Below are 16947 nucleotides of genomic sequence, written 5' to 3' on the forward strand. Positions count from 1 at the left end.
ATCTGAGGATTATTATTATTATTATTATGCCTGATTTCAATCCATTTATCAGTGATATCAGTGCTGTATATGATCAGACAGGGCGTAATATTGCTGAGCCAATCTGCCTAATTCCTGAGGCCAGTTTAGGTTTAAAGCTGAGCTTTTTCTCCTGACAGTATTTGCCATTATACAAGAGTGAGTGCTCACCATGTGCTGCTTTTATTGGATGATGCAGCTCTGTTATTGACATAATCACCCTGCTCATTGGACAATATCAGATGCAGATATTATTGGGAAAGAAAGGGAAAGGGAAAAGAACCAAAGGCCACACAAGCTGACTAGTCTGAACCTTAAAGAAAGCTTAAAGATATTTGTTGTATAGAAAAAAAGGAGGAAGAGCCCAATTATAACATCAGCCTCACTTCTGGCTGCAAGGACAATGAAAGTCTGAATTGGCAGACCACAATGCAATCGATTCTGATCTACAAACACAAGCCCAACTGTAAAGAGAAAAGGATTTATCCCTATGGAACTTTAGTTGCATTTTAATTATTACCATCACACCTTGAAAAACATTGCAGTTATGTTGCTGGCATTACAATCTTTAATACTTCCTTATTTCATTCTTGACTTTCCATTGGTATTATCTGAACTGATGCCATCCCATGTGGCACTAAGAGAAGGGAACTGTATCTAAATGTCCCCAGGATAGAGGTGAGGAGAAACATGACAATGTTCCAAAACGTGGCCCTGAGCTACTGACTCCTTTGGGATCTGAAATTGTCAGACCATTAAGTAAAGGCTGGGGCATGTCCTTTGATCCCCTTAATTAATAGACTTTCACTGTCTTGCTGCAAACACAATAAATGGCATTTGTGTGAGATACCTGTGGTTCATTAACCTTGGTAGGATTTTACATCTATACTCAGATCACCTGATGTAGTTTCACTTAGAGGCGGACAGGATCTCAACATTAAGTAGTAAGATGCAAAGTGTGTGTCCTATTGCCATAAGGTCAGGACCTGCTGAATGGTGAATTTAGTGTTTCCTGGAGTGGTACAGATATCCCTCAAATGGGGCTGATTTGGTGACTTCTCTGAATTCAATTTGCCAGTAGGATCATTTGCCTCTGCAGGAGCTCCTGGGTGGTGATGGTTAAGGTGGGGACTGAGGTGCAGGGTCATTCTGAACACTGATCCACTATCCCCCAGTTCGATCAAGAAATGGGAACCATGAAAAGTCATTGACAGGTTCCTTGTCACAAACTCTATCTGTTGAATAGCAGGCTTTTGAACAGCTACAGTGAGGGGACTCCTTGCAAGACAGGTAAAGAACAAACTAGGGACCCTGTGTAGCCAATTCCTAGAACTAGAAATATGTACAAGCCCCTTCTGTTCTTCCTGGGCAGTCCCTTATGGGTGAGGGACATTAGAATGAGTCCTAAGGTGACTAAAGAATCCACTGCGTGGCCCACAGTCTCTGTCACAGGAGGGGCAAGCAATGATTGGGGTAATCTAGAACATAGAACAGTACAGCACAGAACAGGCCCTTCAGCCCATGATGTTGTGCCGCCCATTGATCCTCATGTACGGTAAACCTAATGTATGAACCCTCAAATTTCTGTAATCATATGCAAGTCCAGCAGTCTCTTAAATGTCGCCAATGACCTTGCGTCCACAACTGCTGGTAGCAATGCATTCCATACTCCCACAATTCTCTGCGTAAAGAACCCGCCTCTGACATCCCTCTATACTTTCCGTCAAACAGCTTAAAACTATGACCCCTTGTGTTAACAATTTCTGCCCTGGGAAAAAGTCTCTGGCTATCAACTCTATCTATGCCTCTCATTATCTTGCACACCTCAATTAGGTCCCCTCTCTTCCTTCTTTTTTCCAATGAGAAAAGTCCGAGCTCAGTCAACCTCTCTTCGTAAGATAAGCCCTCCATTCCAGGCAGCATCCTGATAAACCTCCTCTGAATCCTCTACAAAGCATCCACATCTTTCCTATAATGGGGCGACCAGAACTGGACACAATATTCCAAGTGCGGTCTAACCAAAGTTTTATAGAACTGCAACAAGATCTCACGGCTCTTAAACTCAATCCCCCTGTTAATGAAAGCCAAAACACCATATGCTTTCTTAACAACCCTGTCCACTTGGGTGGCAATTTTTAAGGGATCTATGTACCTGCACACCAAGATCCTGCTGTTCCTCCACACTGCGAAGAATCCTGTCTTTTACGTTCGACATCAGGATGAAGGGCTTTTGCCCAAAACATCGATTTTCCTGCTCCTCGGATTCTGCCTGAACTGCTGTGCTTTACCTGTGCCTTTCTAATCTGGAACCATGCTAAATTGCACATAGCGTTCAGGGATGTGTAGTTTAGGTGCATTAGTCAGGGGTAAATATAGGATAATGGGTAGAGGAATGCAGATGGGTGGGTTACTCTTCGGAGGGTTGGTGTGACCTTGTTGGGCCAAAGGGCCTGTTTCCATACTGCAGCGATTCTATTCTAAGCGAAGTGATGCATTTTGGAAGGTCGAACGTAAAAGACAGGATTCGCAGTGTGGAGGAACAGCAGGATCTTGGTGTGCAGGTACATAGATCCCTTAAAAATTGCCACCCAAGTGGACAGGGTTGTTAAGAAAGCATATGGTGTTTTGGCTTTCATTAACAGGGGGATTGAGTTTAAGAGCCGTGAGATCCTGTTGCAGTTCTATAAAACTTTGGTTCGACCGTACTTGGAATATTGTGTCCAGTTCTGGTCGCCCCATTATAGGAAAGATGTGGATGCTTTGTAGAGGATTCAGAGGAGGTTTATCAGGATGCTGCCTGGAATGGAGGGCTTATCTTACGAAGAGAGGTTGACTGAGCTCGGACTTTTCTCATTGGAAAAAAGAAGGAAGAGAGGGGACCTAATTGAGGTGTGCAAGATAATGAGAGGCATAGATAGAGTTGATAGCCAGAGACTTTTTCCCAGGGCAGAAATTGTTAACACAAGGGGTCATAGTTTTAAGCTGTTTGACGGAAAGTATAGAGGGATGTCAGAGGCGGGTTCTTTACGCAGAGAATTGTGGGAGTATGGAATGCATTGCTACCAGCAGTTGTGGACGCAAGGTCATTGGCGACATTTAAGAGACTGCTGGACTTGCATATGATTACAGAAATTTGAGGGTTCATACATTAGGTTTACCGTACATGAGGATCAATGGGCGGCACAACATCATGGGCTGAAGGGCCTGTTCTGTGCTGTACTGTTCTATGTTCTAGATTACCCCAATCATTGCTTGCCCCTCCTGTGACAGAGACTGTGGGCCACGCAGTGGATTCTTTAGTCACTTTAGGACTCATTCTAATGTCCCTCACCCATAAGGGACTGCCCAGGAAGAACAGAAGGGGCTTGTACATATTTCTAGTTCTAGGAATTGGCTACACAGGGTCCCTAGTTTGTTCTTTACCTGTCTTGCAAGGAGTCCCCTCACTGTAGCTGTTCAAAAGCCTGCTATTCAACAGATAGAGTTTGTGACAAGGAACCTGTCAATGACTTTTCATGGTTCCCATTTCTTGATCGAACTGGGGGATAGTGGATCAGTGTTCAGAATGACCCTGCACCTCAGTCCCCACCTTAACCATCACCACCCAGGAGCTCCTGCAGAGGCAAATGATCCTACTGGCAAATTGAATTCAGAGAAGTCACCAAATCAGCCCCATTTGAGGGATATCTGTACCACTCCAGGAAACACTAAATTCACCATTCAGCAGGTCCTGACCTTATGGCAATAGGACACACACTTTGCATCTTACTACTTAATGTTGAGATCCTGTCCGCCTCTAAGTGAAACTACATCAGGTGATCTGAGTATAGATGTAAAATCCTACCAAGGTTAATGAACCACAGGTATCTCACACAAATGCCATTTATTGTGTTTGCAGCAAGACAGTGAAAGTCTATTAATTAAGGGGATCAAAGGACATGCCCCAGCCTTTACTTAATGGTCTGACAATTTCAGATCCCAAAGGAGTCAGTAGCTCAGGGCCACGTTTTGGAACATTGTCATGTTTCTCCTCACCTCTATCCTGGGGACATTTAGATACAGTTCCCTTCTCTTAGTGCCACATGGGATGGCATCAGTTCAGATAATACCAATGGAAAGTCAAGAATGAAATAAGGAAGTATTAAAGATTGTAATGCCAGCAACATAACTGCAATGTTTTTCAAGGTGTGATGGTAATAATTAAAATGCAACTAAAGTTCCATAGGGATAAATCCTTTTCTCTTTACAGTTGGGCTTGTGTTTGTAGATCAGAATCGATTGCATTGTGGTCTGCCAATTCAGACTTTCATTGTCCTTGCAGCCAGAAGTGAGGCTGATGTTATAATTGGGCTCTTCCTCCTTTTTTTCTATACAACAAATATCTTTAAGCTTTCTTTAAGGTTCAGACTAGTCAGCTTGTGTGGCCTTTGGTTCTTTTCCCTTTCCCTTTCTTTCCCAATAATATCTGCATCTGATATTGTCCAATGAGCAGGGTGATTATGTCAATAACAGAGCTGCATCATCCAATAAAAGCAGCACATGGTGAGCACTCACTCTTGTATAATGGCAAATACTGTCAGGAGAAAAAGCTCAGCTTTAAACCTAAACTGGCCTCAGGAATTAGGCAGATTGGCTCAGCAATATTACGCCCTGTCTGATCATATACAGCACTGATATCACTGATAAATGGATTGAAATCAGGCATAATAATAATAATAATAATTTATCAATTTTGGGGTTTGGAGCTGTGAATGAACACTGAGCTGAAAATGACCTTTGGACTGTGAACAGTAGCTTGTGTTTAAAAAAAAGAGAGAACAAACAAGATGCTGTTTGTTTGAGGACAGGCCTGGGCAGGTTGGTTCTTAATTAAGAGTTTCTATAGATGCTTTGTCACTGGAGGAGCATGGAATGCTTAAACAGACAGTAAATGTTGGCCCTAACAAGGTCAGTACCTGGGTTCTGGTTCCAACAAGTCTGGAAAAGATCTCATGCTCAATGGCAGTTGCTGGATAATAACTGGGACATTGTGAAGGAGATGGTCAGTCTGATAGGGAGAGGCCAGTGTCCTGAGCTAGGTTTTGGACTGTGCTTTCTGAGAAGACGAGCTTGGCTGGTTGACGGTAGATAGGATAGTGAAGAAGGTGTTTGGTCTGCTTTCCTTTATTGGTCAGAGTATTGAGTACAGGAGTTAGGAGGTCATGTTGCGGCTGTACAGGACATTGGTTAGGCCACTGTTGGAATATTGTGTGCAATTCTGGTCTCCTTCCTATCAGAAAGATGTTGTGAAACTTGAAAGGGTTCAGAAAAGATTTACAAGGATATTGCCAGGATTGGAGGATTTGAGCTATAGGGAGAGGCTGAACAGGCTGGGGCTGTTTTCCCTGGAGCAGCAGAAGCTGAGGGTGACGTTAAAATCATGAAAGGCATGGATAGGATAAATAGACAAAGTCTTTTCCCTGGGGTGGGGGAGTCCAGATCTAGAGGGCATAGATTTAGGATGAGAGGGGAAAGATATAAAAGAGACCTAAGAGGTAACTTCTTCACTCAGAGGGTGGTACGTGTATGGAATGAGCTGCCAGAGGAAGTGGTGGAGGTTGGTACATTTGCAACATTTAAAAGGCATTTGGATGGGTATATGAATAGGAAGGGTTTGGAGGGATATGGGCCGGGTGCTGGCAGGTGGGACTAGATTGGGTTGGGATATCTGTTCGGCATGGATGAGTCGGATCGAAGGATCCATTTCTGTGCTGTACATCACTATGACTCTAGGACGCTTTAAAAGCTCCTTGTCTAACTTTGCATTATCAGCTATTGGAAGCTGAGAGATTAGAAACGAAGTTATAAGTAGCACTGGATTTCTCAGAGTAAGGTGAAAAGGTGGCCCTGATCAACATCTTCAAAAAAATCACCCAAGAGACAACCATCTGTGCCGGTGGAACACGGCATTGTGAAAACTAATTAAATAACCTGGCTGGTTTTGTTATTTCTTTCATTTAGCCCTTGATTGTGTTTGTCTGTCTGTCTGTCTGTCTTTGTGTCAATAGGGCTGAAAACACAGGTTACTGAATTTAGACATAGACATCAACGAGTTTATTTTGTTGTTTTATTTTGCTTTGCTGAAAATTACTGCGTTGTTAATAAATTGCTAAGTCTTCTGTTAAAGCTGCAAACTGGTAAGTGAGAATTGATTATTCAAAGAGTCTGGGATTAGTTATTCACAATTCTAGGAGGTAAAAACAATGACTGCAGATGCTGGAAACCAGATTCTGGATTAGTGGTGCTGGAAGAGCACAGCAGTTCAGGCAGCATCCAAGGTGCAGCGAAATCGACATTTCGGGCCAAAGCCCTTCATCAGGAATTGGCTTTTGCCCAAAACATCGATTTTGCTGCTCCTTGGATGCTGCCTGAACTGCTGTGCTCTTCCAGCACCACTATTCGCAACTCTAGTTAGGAACCATCGGGGGCAAATTCAATAATCTTTGAAGGTTTTAATTTACTGCATTGTGATTACCGAGGTAGAAAGATTGGTTTGGTTCACCCGCCTTCATGTTGTAACAATCTGTATGATTGCATGATGCAAAAAGTATGTCATTGGATGTAAAACAATTTGGATGATATAAGGATGTGACAGGTACCATCTAAATGCCACTCATTTCTCTCTTTAATACCTGGACATTTCTTACTGACTTTGTGAAACTGGGACATTTATCCGAAATGTTGATTTCTCACGATGCATTCCTTCACCCATTAAAGGCAGTCAATACACTCAATTGTATCTGTAATTGCTTCTCTGTTAGCACAGTTTTATTGCCAGTCAGTTCAGGAATCCTGAGTCAAGCAGGAGAATCAGGCAAAACAGATGGGACTAAACAGCAACTGACTGAGCAGCTTCACTTTTAGGGAACACTGCATGAAGACAACATTTGATTGCTAATTTGTACTGAGATTCATTGCCAAAACTTGCTTTATTACAGACAGATTATCAGAGATGCCTTGGGTGTCCTCAGCTTGATCTAAAACCTGGAATGAAGTGCAGTTATCCCATGCTGTGGATCTTATCAATGTTGGGACCAATCCAACATCTGTAATTGAGGTGGGTGTAATGCTCCTTGGATTCAGCCCAGCCCATAATAAATAACACTGCCTGAGCTCAAACACAGGGCTGTGTGGAATTACACATGGAAGCTGCCTGTTCAGGAATCTTTAGCAACCACAGAAATCGATCCTATTCAAAAAGAAAAGCACCCAAAATCCACCTGGTAAGTTCATCGGCCTTCCCCTTCCTTAGTGATAGCGAAGTCACGAATATTTTCACCAAAGCGTGTGGCCAATTACTGTCCTCTACAAATGAGTACCAGTCTTTTCTGGGAATTAAACTGCGCACAGAGGACATGAGGTGCATTGATAACTGATCTCCACAGACAGTCCCAGCAGTGGACAATAGGCCAATAAACCAGACCTTGCATTAAGCTGCAGCGTCTCTCGTCCCTTCAGCACCACAAACTACTGGATCTACAGGGACAGATGTGTTGACCGTGTGTTCGGAATTAATGCTGCCATGTGTAAAATCCCAGTGTGCTCAGCACAAGAAACTCCAAATTGTGTGGCATTTATCTGAGCTTTTCAACTTCAATTTCCATCTTGCATTTACCCTGCTCTTTGAACACAGTTTAAAAAAAATCTAAAGGGACTGCACCGAAAAAAAGTAACTGATATTTACACTGAATAGCTCGATGAGAGGAGTCATGAGAGGAGATGAAAAGCATGATCAAAGGGATTGTATTGCTTTTGTGAGTACTTTGACAGGAGGAGGGTGGGGAGAGAGACAAGGGATTCAAAGGACACCAGATTGTGAAGTCAAGGAAGCAATAGTCTAGGATGATGGAATGACACAAGGGTTCTGAATTTCAGAAGACTCCCGGTAGATATAAAAACAGAAAATTGCTGGAAAAGCTCAGCAGATCAGACAACATCATTGGAGAGAAGGCAGAGTTAACATTTCAGCTCAGGAACACTTCTTCAAAATGCTTCCTCAGCAAAAGTATTTTGTGAAGTCTTGCTGCAAGAGAAAGACATTTCAAAGACATGCACCAGACTGGAGTTACAGTATAAGTGGTTTGAGAGACTGAAGTAGAGAATGGCCAGCTAATAATCACAAAGAGCAGGGAAATACATGGGATTAGTGAGAGAGTGCTGCATTATGGGAGAAGCTGTTATCTGCTCAGATGGATACAAAGGATCGCACATTATTTGCAAAACAAAATAGGAAGGCCGTCCAAGTGTACCTTATCCTTTTGTGATTGGCCCCAGATCCCAGCTAAGGGCTCCATGCTCAGGGTATGAGTTACAGCCAATAGCAGAACCAACAAGTTTTCAGTGTTGATCTTGGAAGAGTGAGAGCCTAGAGATACAGCAGCTGTTTACAGGTAGTGCATCCTTCAGGAACAAGATTCTTTAAGGAAACACAAAGAAAATAACAGGAACCCACCTAAGGTATTCCACCCATTCATCATCTCGCTCTTTGAAGTTGTAAATTCAAGAAACTCAAGAGAAAAATGCAAGACATCAAGATATGGAGAAATGAGCAAACATTGTGCCCACAGGCCAATCACCACCACACTTGCAATGACATGGAGATATTATCACTAGACTATTAATACAGAGTCCCAGGATATGTTCTGGGGACCTGGGTTCAAATCTCTTTAAGGCAGATGGTTTAAATTGAATTGAATAAAAATTGGAATGAAGAGTCTGATGATCATGAAATTATGGCCTTTTACCACGCAGTCGGGATTTTATGATTTTGATCCAGAGACACTAAAGGAACAGCTACCCTCATGACAGCTCACCCCCTCACCCGTTTCTCCACTTCAGTGGCATTTCTGCCACATTATGACCCCTAGACACCTACTGCCCTGATAGTCAGGATTTGATTCTCAGCCCCAGCTGGTTAAAATAAATGTACCTGGTCTTCCACAGTGTCTCAGCATGGAGGTTGCCTCCAGTCTCTTTTTGCAGCACCTGCAATGACCAGCATGTGTAAGTGGCGCTGTTGAGCTGCGGACCCTCTGTTGGGACATGATCCTCATGTAAACAATTAATCCCAGCAGTGAGCTGCTAATTGGCTGCTGCCATTAAGACATCATCCCATAGTCCTCGCAGCTGTTGGTGTGGGGTTGTGCCTTACATTTCACCCCGTGGAGGAGCTCGATTTTTGCAGAAAATATTCAGCCTCTTTTTCTGAATACACTGCCGCAGATTCTGGCTGTGACACTGGAGGATAGCTAACTCATAACACTAATTTTAGATTTTGAGAATTATTACACATTTTGGTTGCAGAGTTGCAACACTTTTTGCACTGCATCAAAAAATTAGTGTGGTGCTGGCAAAGATTATTCTGGAAGAAGATATCTGTGGCCAGGCTAAATTAACACTGATTTGCCTAATGAGGAAATGATACAAAGTGGAACATTTCATGTAAATAGCTCCAGCTCAGATTTCTTCTTATTATGTCCAACCACTGCATTGTTCCTGTCAGCTGCCACTCAAACAGCAATGGTTATAATAATCACCATTGTCGTTATGACTGACCCAGATCACCCAACCTGGGCCGGGCTGGACACCATCTCTTCACGAACGCAACTAAGTTTCAGCTGTTTACAGCATCAGACTACCGAACAGTTACTGACAACAAATCAAGAACAGCGATGTCATATGCCATGGTAAACATTGCAAAGAGAAGCTAAATTCTTGATAGCGTGAATATCCTGAGATAAATTTGAATGCATCATTTCATGTCCCTTGCATTTCAAGACCCAACCGCTGAAACACTTATTGACCTGACTCAGGTATCTTTGAGAAATCATGTATACTCATCATAGACATTCATCTGAAAAAAATAGTAAGCAATGCTTTCATCAAAGAGGGAATGATTAAGAGCTAAACTATTAGCTGCAATTATTTTTGGCCGTCTCCATCCAGTTCTTATTAGGTGTGAGCCCATACACGACAAAAATAGCCGCGATATCATCTTACTATTGAGGATATCAAGAAATCCCAGTGTAGGAAATGGAAAAGTACAAGAAAGGGCAGGAATATTGTTGTGGGTTGGGAAAGCCAAGCATTTTCTTGGAATTAGAAGATGAATAATAACTTGGGTTGAAGTTATAGTGAAATGGGAGCAGTATAATGGTAATTCCTGGTTACTGCAGGTATAGATCATAGTTTAAGCTTTAACTTGCATGGCAGACTTGACCAAGGATTGATAATGGTATTTCCCAAGGTCCTAAAGAGAAAAGCCACCATATTCAATTTTTAAAGTGTCTGCCCAGTTGAGAGAAATAATAAACTTGTATTCACTATTACAATTTCAATGCCATCTCGTCTCATTCTCTTGTTTTGACTAAGTGCACTACTGTATATGGTTCTCAGTATTTGCCACTCTGGCTAAAGCATTAGATTAGATTAGATTCCCTACAGTGTGGAAACAGGCCCTTCGGCCCAACCAGTCCATACCGACCCTTTGAAGAGTAACCCACCCAGCTCCATTTCCCTCTGACTAATGTACCTAACATTATCAACAATTTAACATGGCCAGTTTACCTGACCTGCACATCTTTGGTAGGTTGCCATCTCAAACTGGTTAAAGTTCCACATTTGTTGAGAATAACTTCTGGCATTTAAAACTGCACAGACAAATCATCATTACAATGTAGCACTGGGTAATTAGACAACGGACTCTGTACTGTGAGAGACTATATATTCTGTAGATGCATATTGAGATAGCCTGGGTTATTAGCAGATATATTCAGATAGCCTGCATTGTTAAACAAATACAGTGAGAGAGACTGGGTTATTAAACAGATAAAGCAAGTAAGATTGGGTTGTTACACAGTCAGTGAGGCTGAATGGGCTATTAAACAGACAGAGTGAGAGAGATTGGGTTGCTCAACAGACAGTGAGAGAGACTGGGTTATTAAACAAATACGGTGAGATAGATTTGGCTTTCCAAGTTCATTCTAGCATTTATTGCCCATCCCTAATTTCATTTTCAAAGGTGATGATTATTTGCCCTCTTGAGCCACTGCAGTCCTTTTGGTGTAAATAGTCATTAAGGAAGGAGTTCATGCTTTTAACTCAGCAACAGTGAAGAAGAGCAAAATATATCCAAGTCAGGATAGAGACCTGCTTGGCATGAAACTTGCAAGTTGTAGTGTTCACATGTATCTGCTGGTCTTGTCTTTTTAGATGACAATGGTCATGGGATTGTAAAGTACCCTTTAAGAAGCCTTGATGAATTTGGGCAGTGCATTTTATAGATGTCACACAGTTCTGCTACCAAGTATCTGAGGTGGAGGGAGTAAATGTTTGTGGATGTTGTGCCAATTAAGCAGACTGCTTTGGGCTGGATGTTGTTGAGATTCTTGGGAATTATTGGAGCTGCACTCATCTAGGCAAGTGGAGAATATTCCATCACATGTTCCTGACCTGTGTCTTGTAAATGGCGGACAGGATTTGGAAAGTCAGTCATTAGATTCTGCATTCCTAGTCTCTGAACCTGTTCATGTCGTCACAGTATTTAGGTAATTAGTCCAGTGCAGTTTCTGATCAACGGTAACCTCAAAGATGTTAATAGAGTAGGATTAAGTTTTACTTATGCAAATGAAACTTAAGGGCTGATTCGAGATTCTCTCTTGTTGGTGTTGTTCATTGCCTGGCACTTGTGTGATGTGAATGTTACTGGTCAGTCCAAACCTGGATACTGTCCAGGTCTTGTTGCATTCGGGCATGGACTATTTTAGTATCTGAGGAGTCGCAAATGGTGCTGAATATTGCAAATCATTGGAGCACATCCCCACAACTGATCATAATGATGGTGGGGAAGTCATTGATGAAGCAGTTGAAGATAGTTGGGCCTAGGATAGTAACCTGGGGAACTCTTGCAGAGATGTCCTGGAGCTGAGATGACTGACCTTCAACAATAACAACCACCATCTTCCTTTGTGCCAGGTATGACTCCAACCAAAAAGAGTTTTACTCTGATTTATATTAACTTGTGATAGGCTGGGGCTCTTTGACGCCACACTCAGCCAAATGTGTCCTTGATATCGTGGGCAATGGTCCTGGCAGTACCCAAACCGGGCATCACTGAGCAGGTTATTGCTGAGTAGGTGCTGCTTGATAGCACAGTTGATCACACTGTCTATCACTTTACTGATAATCGAGAGTAGACTGATGGGGCGGTAATTGGATTAGTCCTGCTTTTTATGTACAGGACATACTTGGACAATTTTCTACAATTTTCCCAATTCCCGATGAAGGGCTTATGCCTGAAACATCAATTCTCCTGGTCCTTGGATGCTGCCTGACCTGCTGTGCTTTTTCAGCATCACACCCTCGACAATTTTCCACATTGTTGGGTAGATGCCAGTGTTATAACTGTACTGGAACAGCTTGGCTAATGAAAATTGAGCCATCTCATCATTGTGAGAATGCATTGGTCTGTAGTCATCTGTAATCATTATCTGAACTTTCAAAAGGCTTTTGACAAGGTTCCACATAAACAATTAGAAAGGAAAATTAAAACTCATGGTATTTGGGGTAAATGTCGTGACATGGATAAGTGGTAAATTCTGGAGACAAGTCTTCAGTACTATGGTCAGAATGGAGTTAGGGCCCATAGCATTTGCAGTATCCAGTGCTTCCAACCATTTCTTGAAATCACGTGGAGTGAATCGAATTAGTTGAGGACAAGCATGTGTGATGCTGGGGTCAACTGGAGGAGGCTGAAATGGATCAATGACTTCACACAAGCGGATGACGATTACAGCAAATGCTTCAGCCTTATCTTTTTGCATTGATGTGTTGGGCTCAGCCACCAATCAGCATGCTTGTGGAAATTTGTGATGCCTCCTCCTCCATTGAGTTGTTTAATTGTCCATTCCCATTCACGACCGAATGTGACAGGAGTGTAGAGCTTAGATTTGATCCATTGGTTGTGGGATTGTTTAATCTGTCTATCACTTTCTGTGTATGCAGTCTTCAAAGCCCTCCATGGCTTTGCCCCTTCCTATTCCCAACATCCTACAACCTTCTAAAATAAAGCTTTTACCTCCATTTCTGTTCAGTGATTATGGTCAAATCGTACGTGCCCTGTACTCCTTTGGATCGTTTTACAATGTTCAAGCACTATGCAAATCTAAGTTGGTGTTGTACCAGCCAATGCTACTACCTCAACAAAACAGAACGATGCCATCTATGGTAATTCAATGGTACTGCAGGACAAAGCCTGAAGTACTGGAGTTGCATGAACTTAATTTAATTTAAAATCACATGAACTTCATTGCCAGCAAAGATAACCTGAAGCACATCAGCTTTGCAAACCAAAGAGTCTCAACTCCAGGTATGCTACAGATATTGAAAATGCATTAAGTTAGTTAAGTGATGACTAATCTCATAAGAAAAGGAGTAAATCATTCAGTTATTCAATCCTGCTGTGTCATTCGATCAGCTCAGAACTAAGTTGTTCTGCAACTCCACGTACCTGCCTTTTCTCCATATTTCTCAATACCTTTAACCTAACAAAATTGAGCCACCTCATCGTTGTGAGTATGCATTGGCCTGCAGTCATCTGCAATCAGTATCTGGACTTTCAAAAGGCTTTTGACAAGGTTCCACACAAGGGATTAGAAAGGAAAATTAAAGCTCATGGTATTTAGGGTAATGCCTTGACATGGACAGAGAACTGGTTGGCAAACAGGAAGCAGAGAGTTGGGTCCTTTTCAGAGTGGCAGGCAGTAAAAAATTGGGTGATGCAGGGTTCAGTGCGGGGATCCAAACTGTTCACAATATGCATCAACAAGTTGGACTGAGCAATTGAATGCCATATCTCTGAACTTGCAGATGACACTAAACTGGGTGGCAGTGTGTGCTCTGAGGTGGTTGCTAAGAGGCTGCAGGGTGACTTGGACAGACTGGCTCAGTGGGCAATTATTTGGCAAATACAATATAATGTGGATAAATGTGAGGTAATCCACTTTGGCCACAAAAGCAGGAAGATAGATTGTTATCTAAATAGTGGCAGTTTAGGAAAAGGAGAGGTGCAACGAGCCCTGAGTGTCATGGTGGAACAGTTGCTGAAGGTTGGCATGCATGTGCAGCAGGTGGTGAGGAAAGCTAATGGCATGCTCTCCTTCATAGCGAGAGGATTGGAGTTTTGCTGCAGTTATACAGGGCCTTGGTGAATCGCTAGTTTGCATACAGTTTGGTCTCCTAGTCTGAGGAAGGATATTCTTGCTATTGAGGGAGCCTAGTGAAGGTTCACTAGACTGATTTCCAGGATGGCTGGACTGACATGAGGAAAGACTGGATCAACTGGGCTTGTATTTGCTGGAATTTAGAAGAATGGTTGGGGGATGGAGGGAAGGTGATCTCATAAAAACACAAAATCCTGATGGGACTGGACAGGCTAGAAGCAGGAAAAATGTTCCTAATGTTGGGGGAAGTCCAGAACAAGGGGTCATAATCTAAGAATAAGGGGTAAGCCATTTGGGACTGAGGTGAGGGAGAATTTCTTCATGCAGAGAGTTGTAAACCTGTGGAATTCTATCCTACAGGATTTTGTTGGGGCTAGTTCAGCACATATATTCAAGAGGCCCTTGCAGCTAAAGGGATCAAGGGGTATGGGGGAAGGTGGGAATGGGATACTGAGATTGCATGATCAGCCATGATCACTTTGAATGGTGGTGCAGGCTCGAAGGGCCGAATGGCCCACTCCTGCACCATTTTTCTATGTTTCAATCTTTTAGATAACCAAGGCCCAGTACCCCTTGAGATAACCTTGACTTTACTTAAAAAGGGCTAATGCTAATTTAAGCACCATCAACCCTAGCCTGTCTTATGTTGAGCTTTGTCCTCATCACAAGATGTTTTATACATTATTACCTTAAATTGTTATCTCTATTATAATCTGTGTCGAAGGCTTTTTGTCTACTGTCTTTGTAATGGATGAAATATTCTGTATAACAAATCCACTGTTCACGGCATTTTTGGAGATACCGACAGAACTAACCAGTGTGCATGTTCGACTGATTTTAAAAATATCATCATAGCCTGGTTAAGATTGGATTAAGCTTATTCATGGCATATTATACAGGTTGAGACAGGAAACATTGGGCTGCACACACAATTATAACAGCAAGAGGCAACATCAGCTGACCAGAAACATGTTAAACTAAAACGTGAGAAGCTAAACAAAATGAACCAGCTCAAGTGTAAATCAGATCACTTATTGATAGTAACTAGCTCCTTCTATCTCTAATTCATTCTGCTGGCTGAATGAGCAAATCCAATTCCATTACTGAAACATGAAATGAGTTACAGTCACAAATGTACCAATGCTGATGCTCGAAAAAAAATTCACCATTTAACAAAAACAAAAGAAATACCTGAAAGATTAGTGGAGCAGATTCATTAATATATTTCAATACAGTACTAAATGTCTGTTCTTTAAAGAAACGCATTTGTAGAGCAATGGGTGCTAAGCAGGAGAATGGAACCATTTGGGAAGGGCCAGCACAAGTAAAATGGTCTGAATGACCTCCTTTTGTACTGGGTGATTCTATGTATACATTGCACACTGAATTCGGTGGGGTTCACACCATGTCAGTTCTTTAGAAGTGGACTTCTCTAGATGGTAACTCCACAGAATTTTGGGCATTTTCTTTCTCTATTAATACGTTGACATGTTAATGGGAAGCAATGGCCTATTGGTAAAATTGCTAGATTATCAACACAGAAACTCAGCTAACATTCTGGGGGCGTGGGCTCAAATCCTGCCGTGGTGGATTCTGGAATTTGAATTCAATAAAGAATCTGGAATTAAGGAGGGGAAGGTGAGGATGGGAGATCAGAGTCAAAGATCAGATCCAGTGCCATACTTTTTGACTCTGGAATTAAGACTCTAGTGATGATCAGGAAACTATTGTCGAATATTAGAAACACCCACCTGGTTCACTAATGTCCTTCAGGGAAAGAAATCTGCCACCTTTATTTGGTCTGGCTTACATGTGACTTTAGACCCACAGCAATGTGGTTGACTTTTAACTGCCCTCTGGGCAATTAGGGATAGGCAATAAATGTTGGCCGAGCCAGAGACGCCTATATCCAATGAATGAACAAAAACAAAATGTGATTTCTACAATGAAATCAACATCATGTTCAAAGGTTTTGCAAGTTAATCACATGGAAACAAAAGGGATTTTTCTCCAGACTAAGGACTTAATGTTTAACCACCAGCTGCAGAGGGCAGGATTGACAAAGATACAGTTCAAGGAGATACATGACGGACATACTTAGCTTTAGCTTCAGCATCTTCATAGGCTTTGTTGGAAACATCTTCCAGGCCTCCGATCAAGTGCTTGAATGAACTGTAAAAGTCAGAATACAGCTTTCAGCAAATCCACAGACTTATTAAACAACGCAAAACAAAAGAAGGAAAGTCATAAGTCACAAAAACAAACACTGCTGATGAAACTCAGCAGATCTGGCAGAGTCTGTGGGAAGAAAGCAGAGTTAACATTTTGAGTCCGATGGCTCTTCAGCAGAACTGATAGCAGCTAGGAAAATGTGGTATTTATGCTGAAGATGAGCTTGACCCTGTTCACATCACACACTCTCTGGGCTCTGCCTCCATGTATCCACTCACCGCCAACACCCAAAGCTGGTCTGCAGCCACATATACCACCTTTTCTTAGCAGCCATCAGTTGGAGTCACTGGACTTGAAAGATTAACTCTGCTTTCTCCCCACAAATGCTGACAGACCTACTGAGTTTCTCCAGCAATTTCTAGCTTTGTTTCTGATCTATAGTGTCGTAAATTTTTGTTTTATTTAAGGAAGCAAATCAATCTGGGCAAAGTAAACAGCA

At 42.1% G+C, this 16947-nt stretch overlaps 1 protein-coding gene across 4 annotated transcripts in view; it reads right to left on the minus strand.

Annotated features, from left to right (window-relative positions):
• Positions 1-16947, minus strand: part of prkg1b (protein kinase cGMP-dependent 1b) — an 827021-nt gene that overhangs the window by 129113 nt on the left and 680961 nt on the right. For all 4 annotated transcript variants that reach the window (XM_060841873.1, XM_060841874.1, XM_060841872.1 and 1 more), the window contains one exon: positions 16374-16448. In XM_060841873.1, the coding sequence (XP_060697856.1) occupies positions 16374-16448 (75 nt within the window). The remainder of the gene's footprint in view (positions 1-16373; positions 16449-16947) is intronic.

Source organism: Hemiscyllium ocellatum, chromosome 22 (genome assembly GCF_020745735.1).
Source record: "Hemiscyllium ocellatum isolate sHemOce1 chromosome 22, sHemOce1.pat.X.cur, whole genome shotgun sequence".
Taxonomy (NCBI): Eukaryota; Metazoa; Chordata; class Chondrichthyes; order Orectolobiformes; family Hemiscylliidae; genus Hemiscyllium; species Hemiscyllium ocellatum.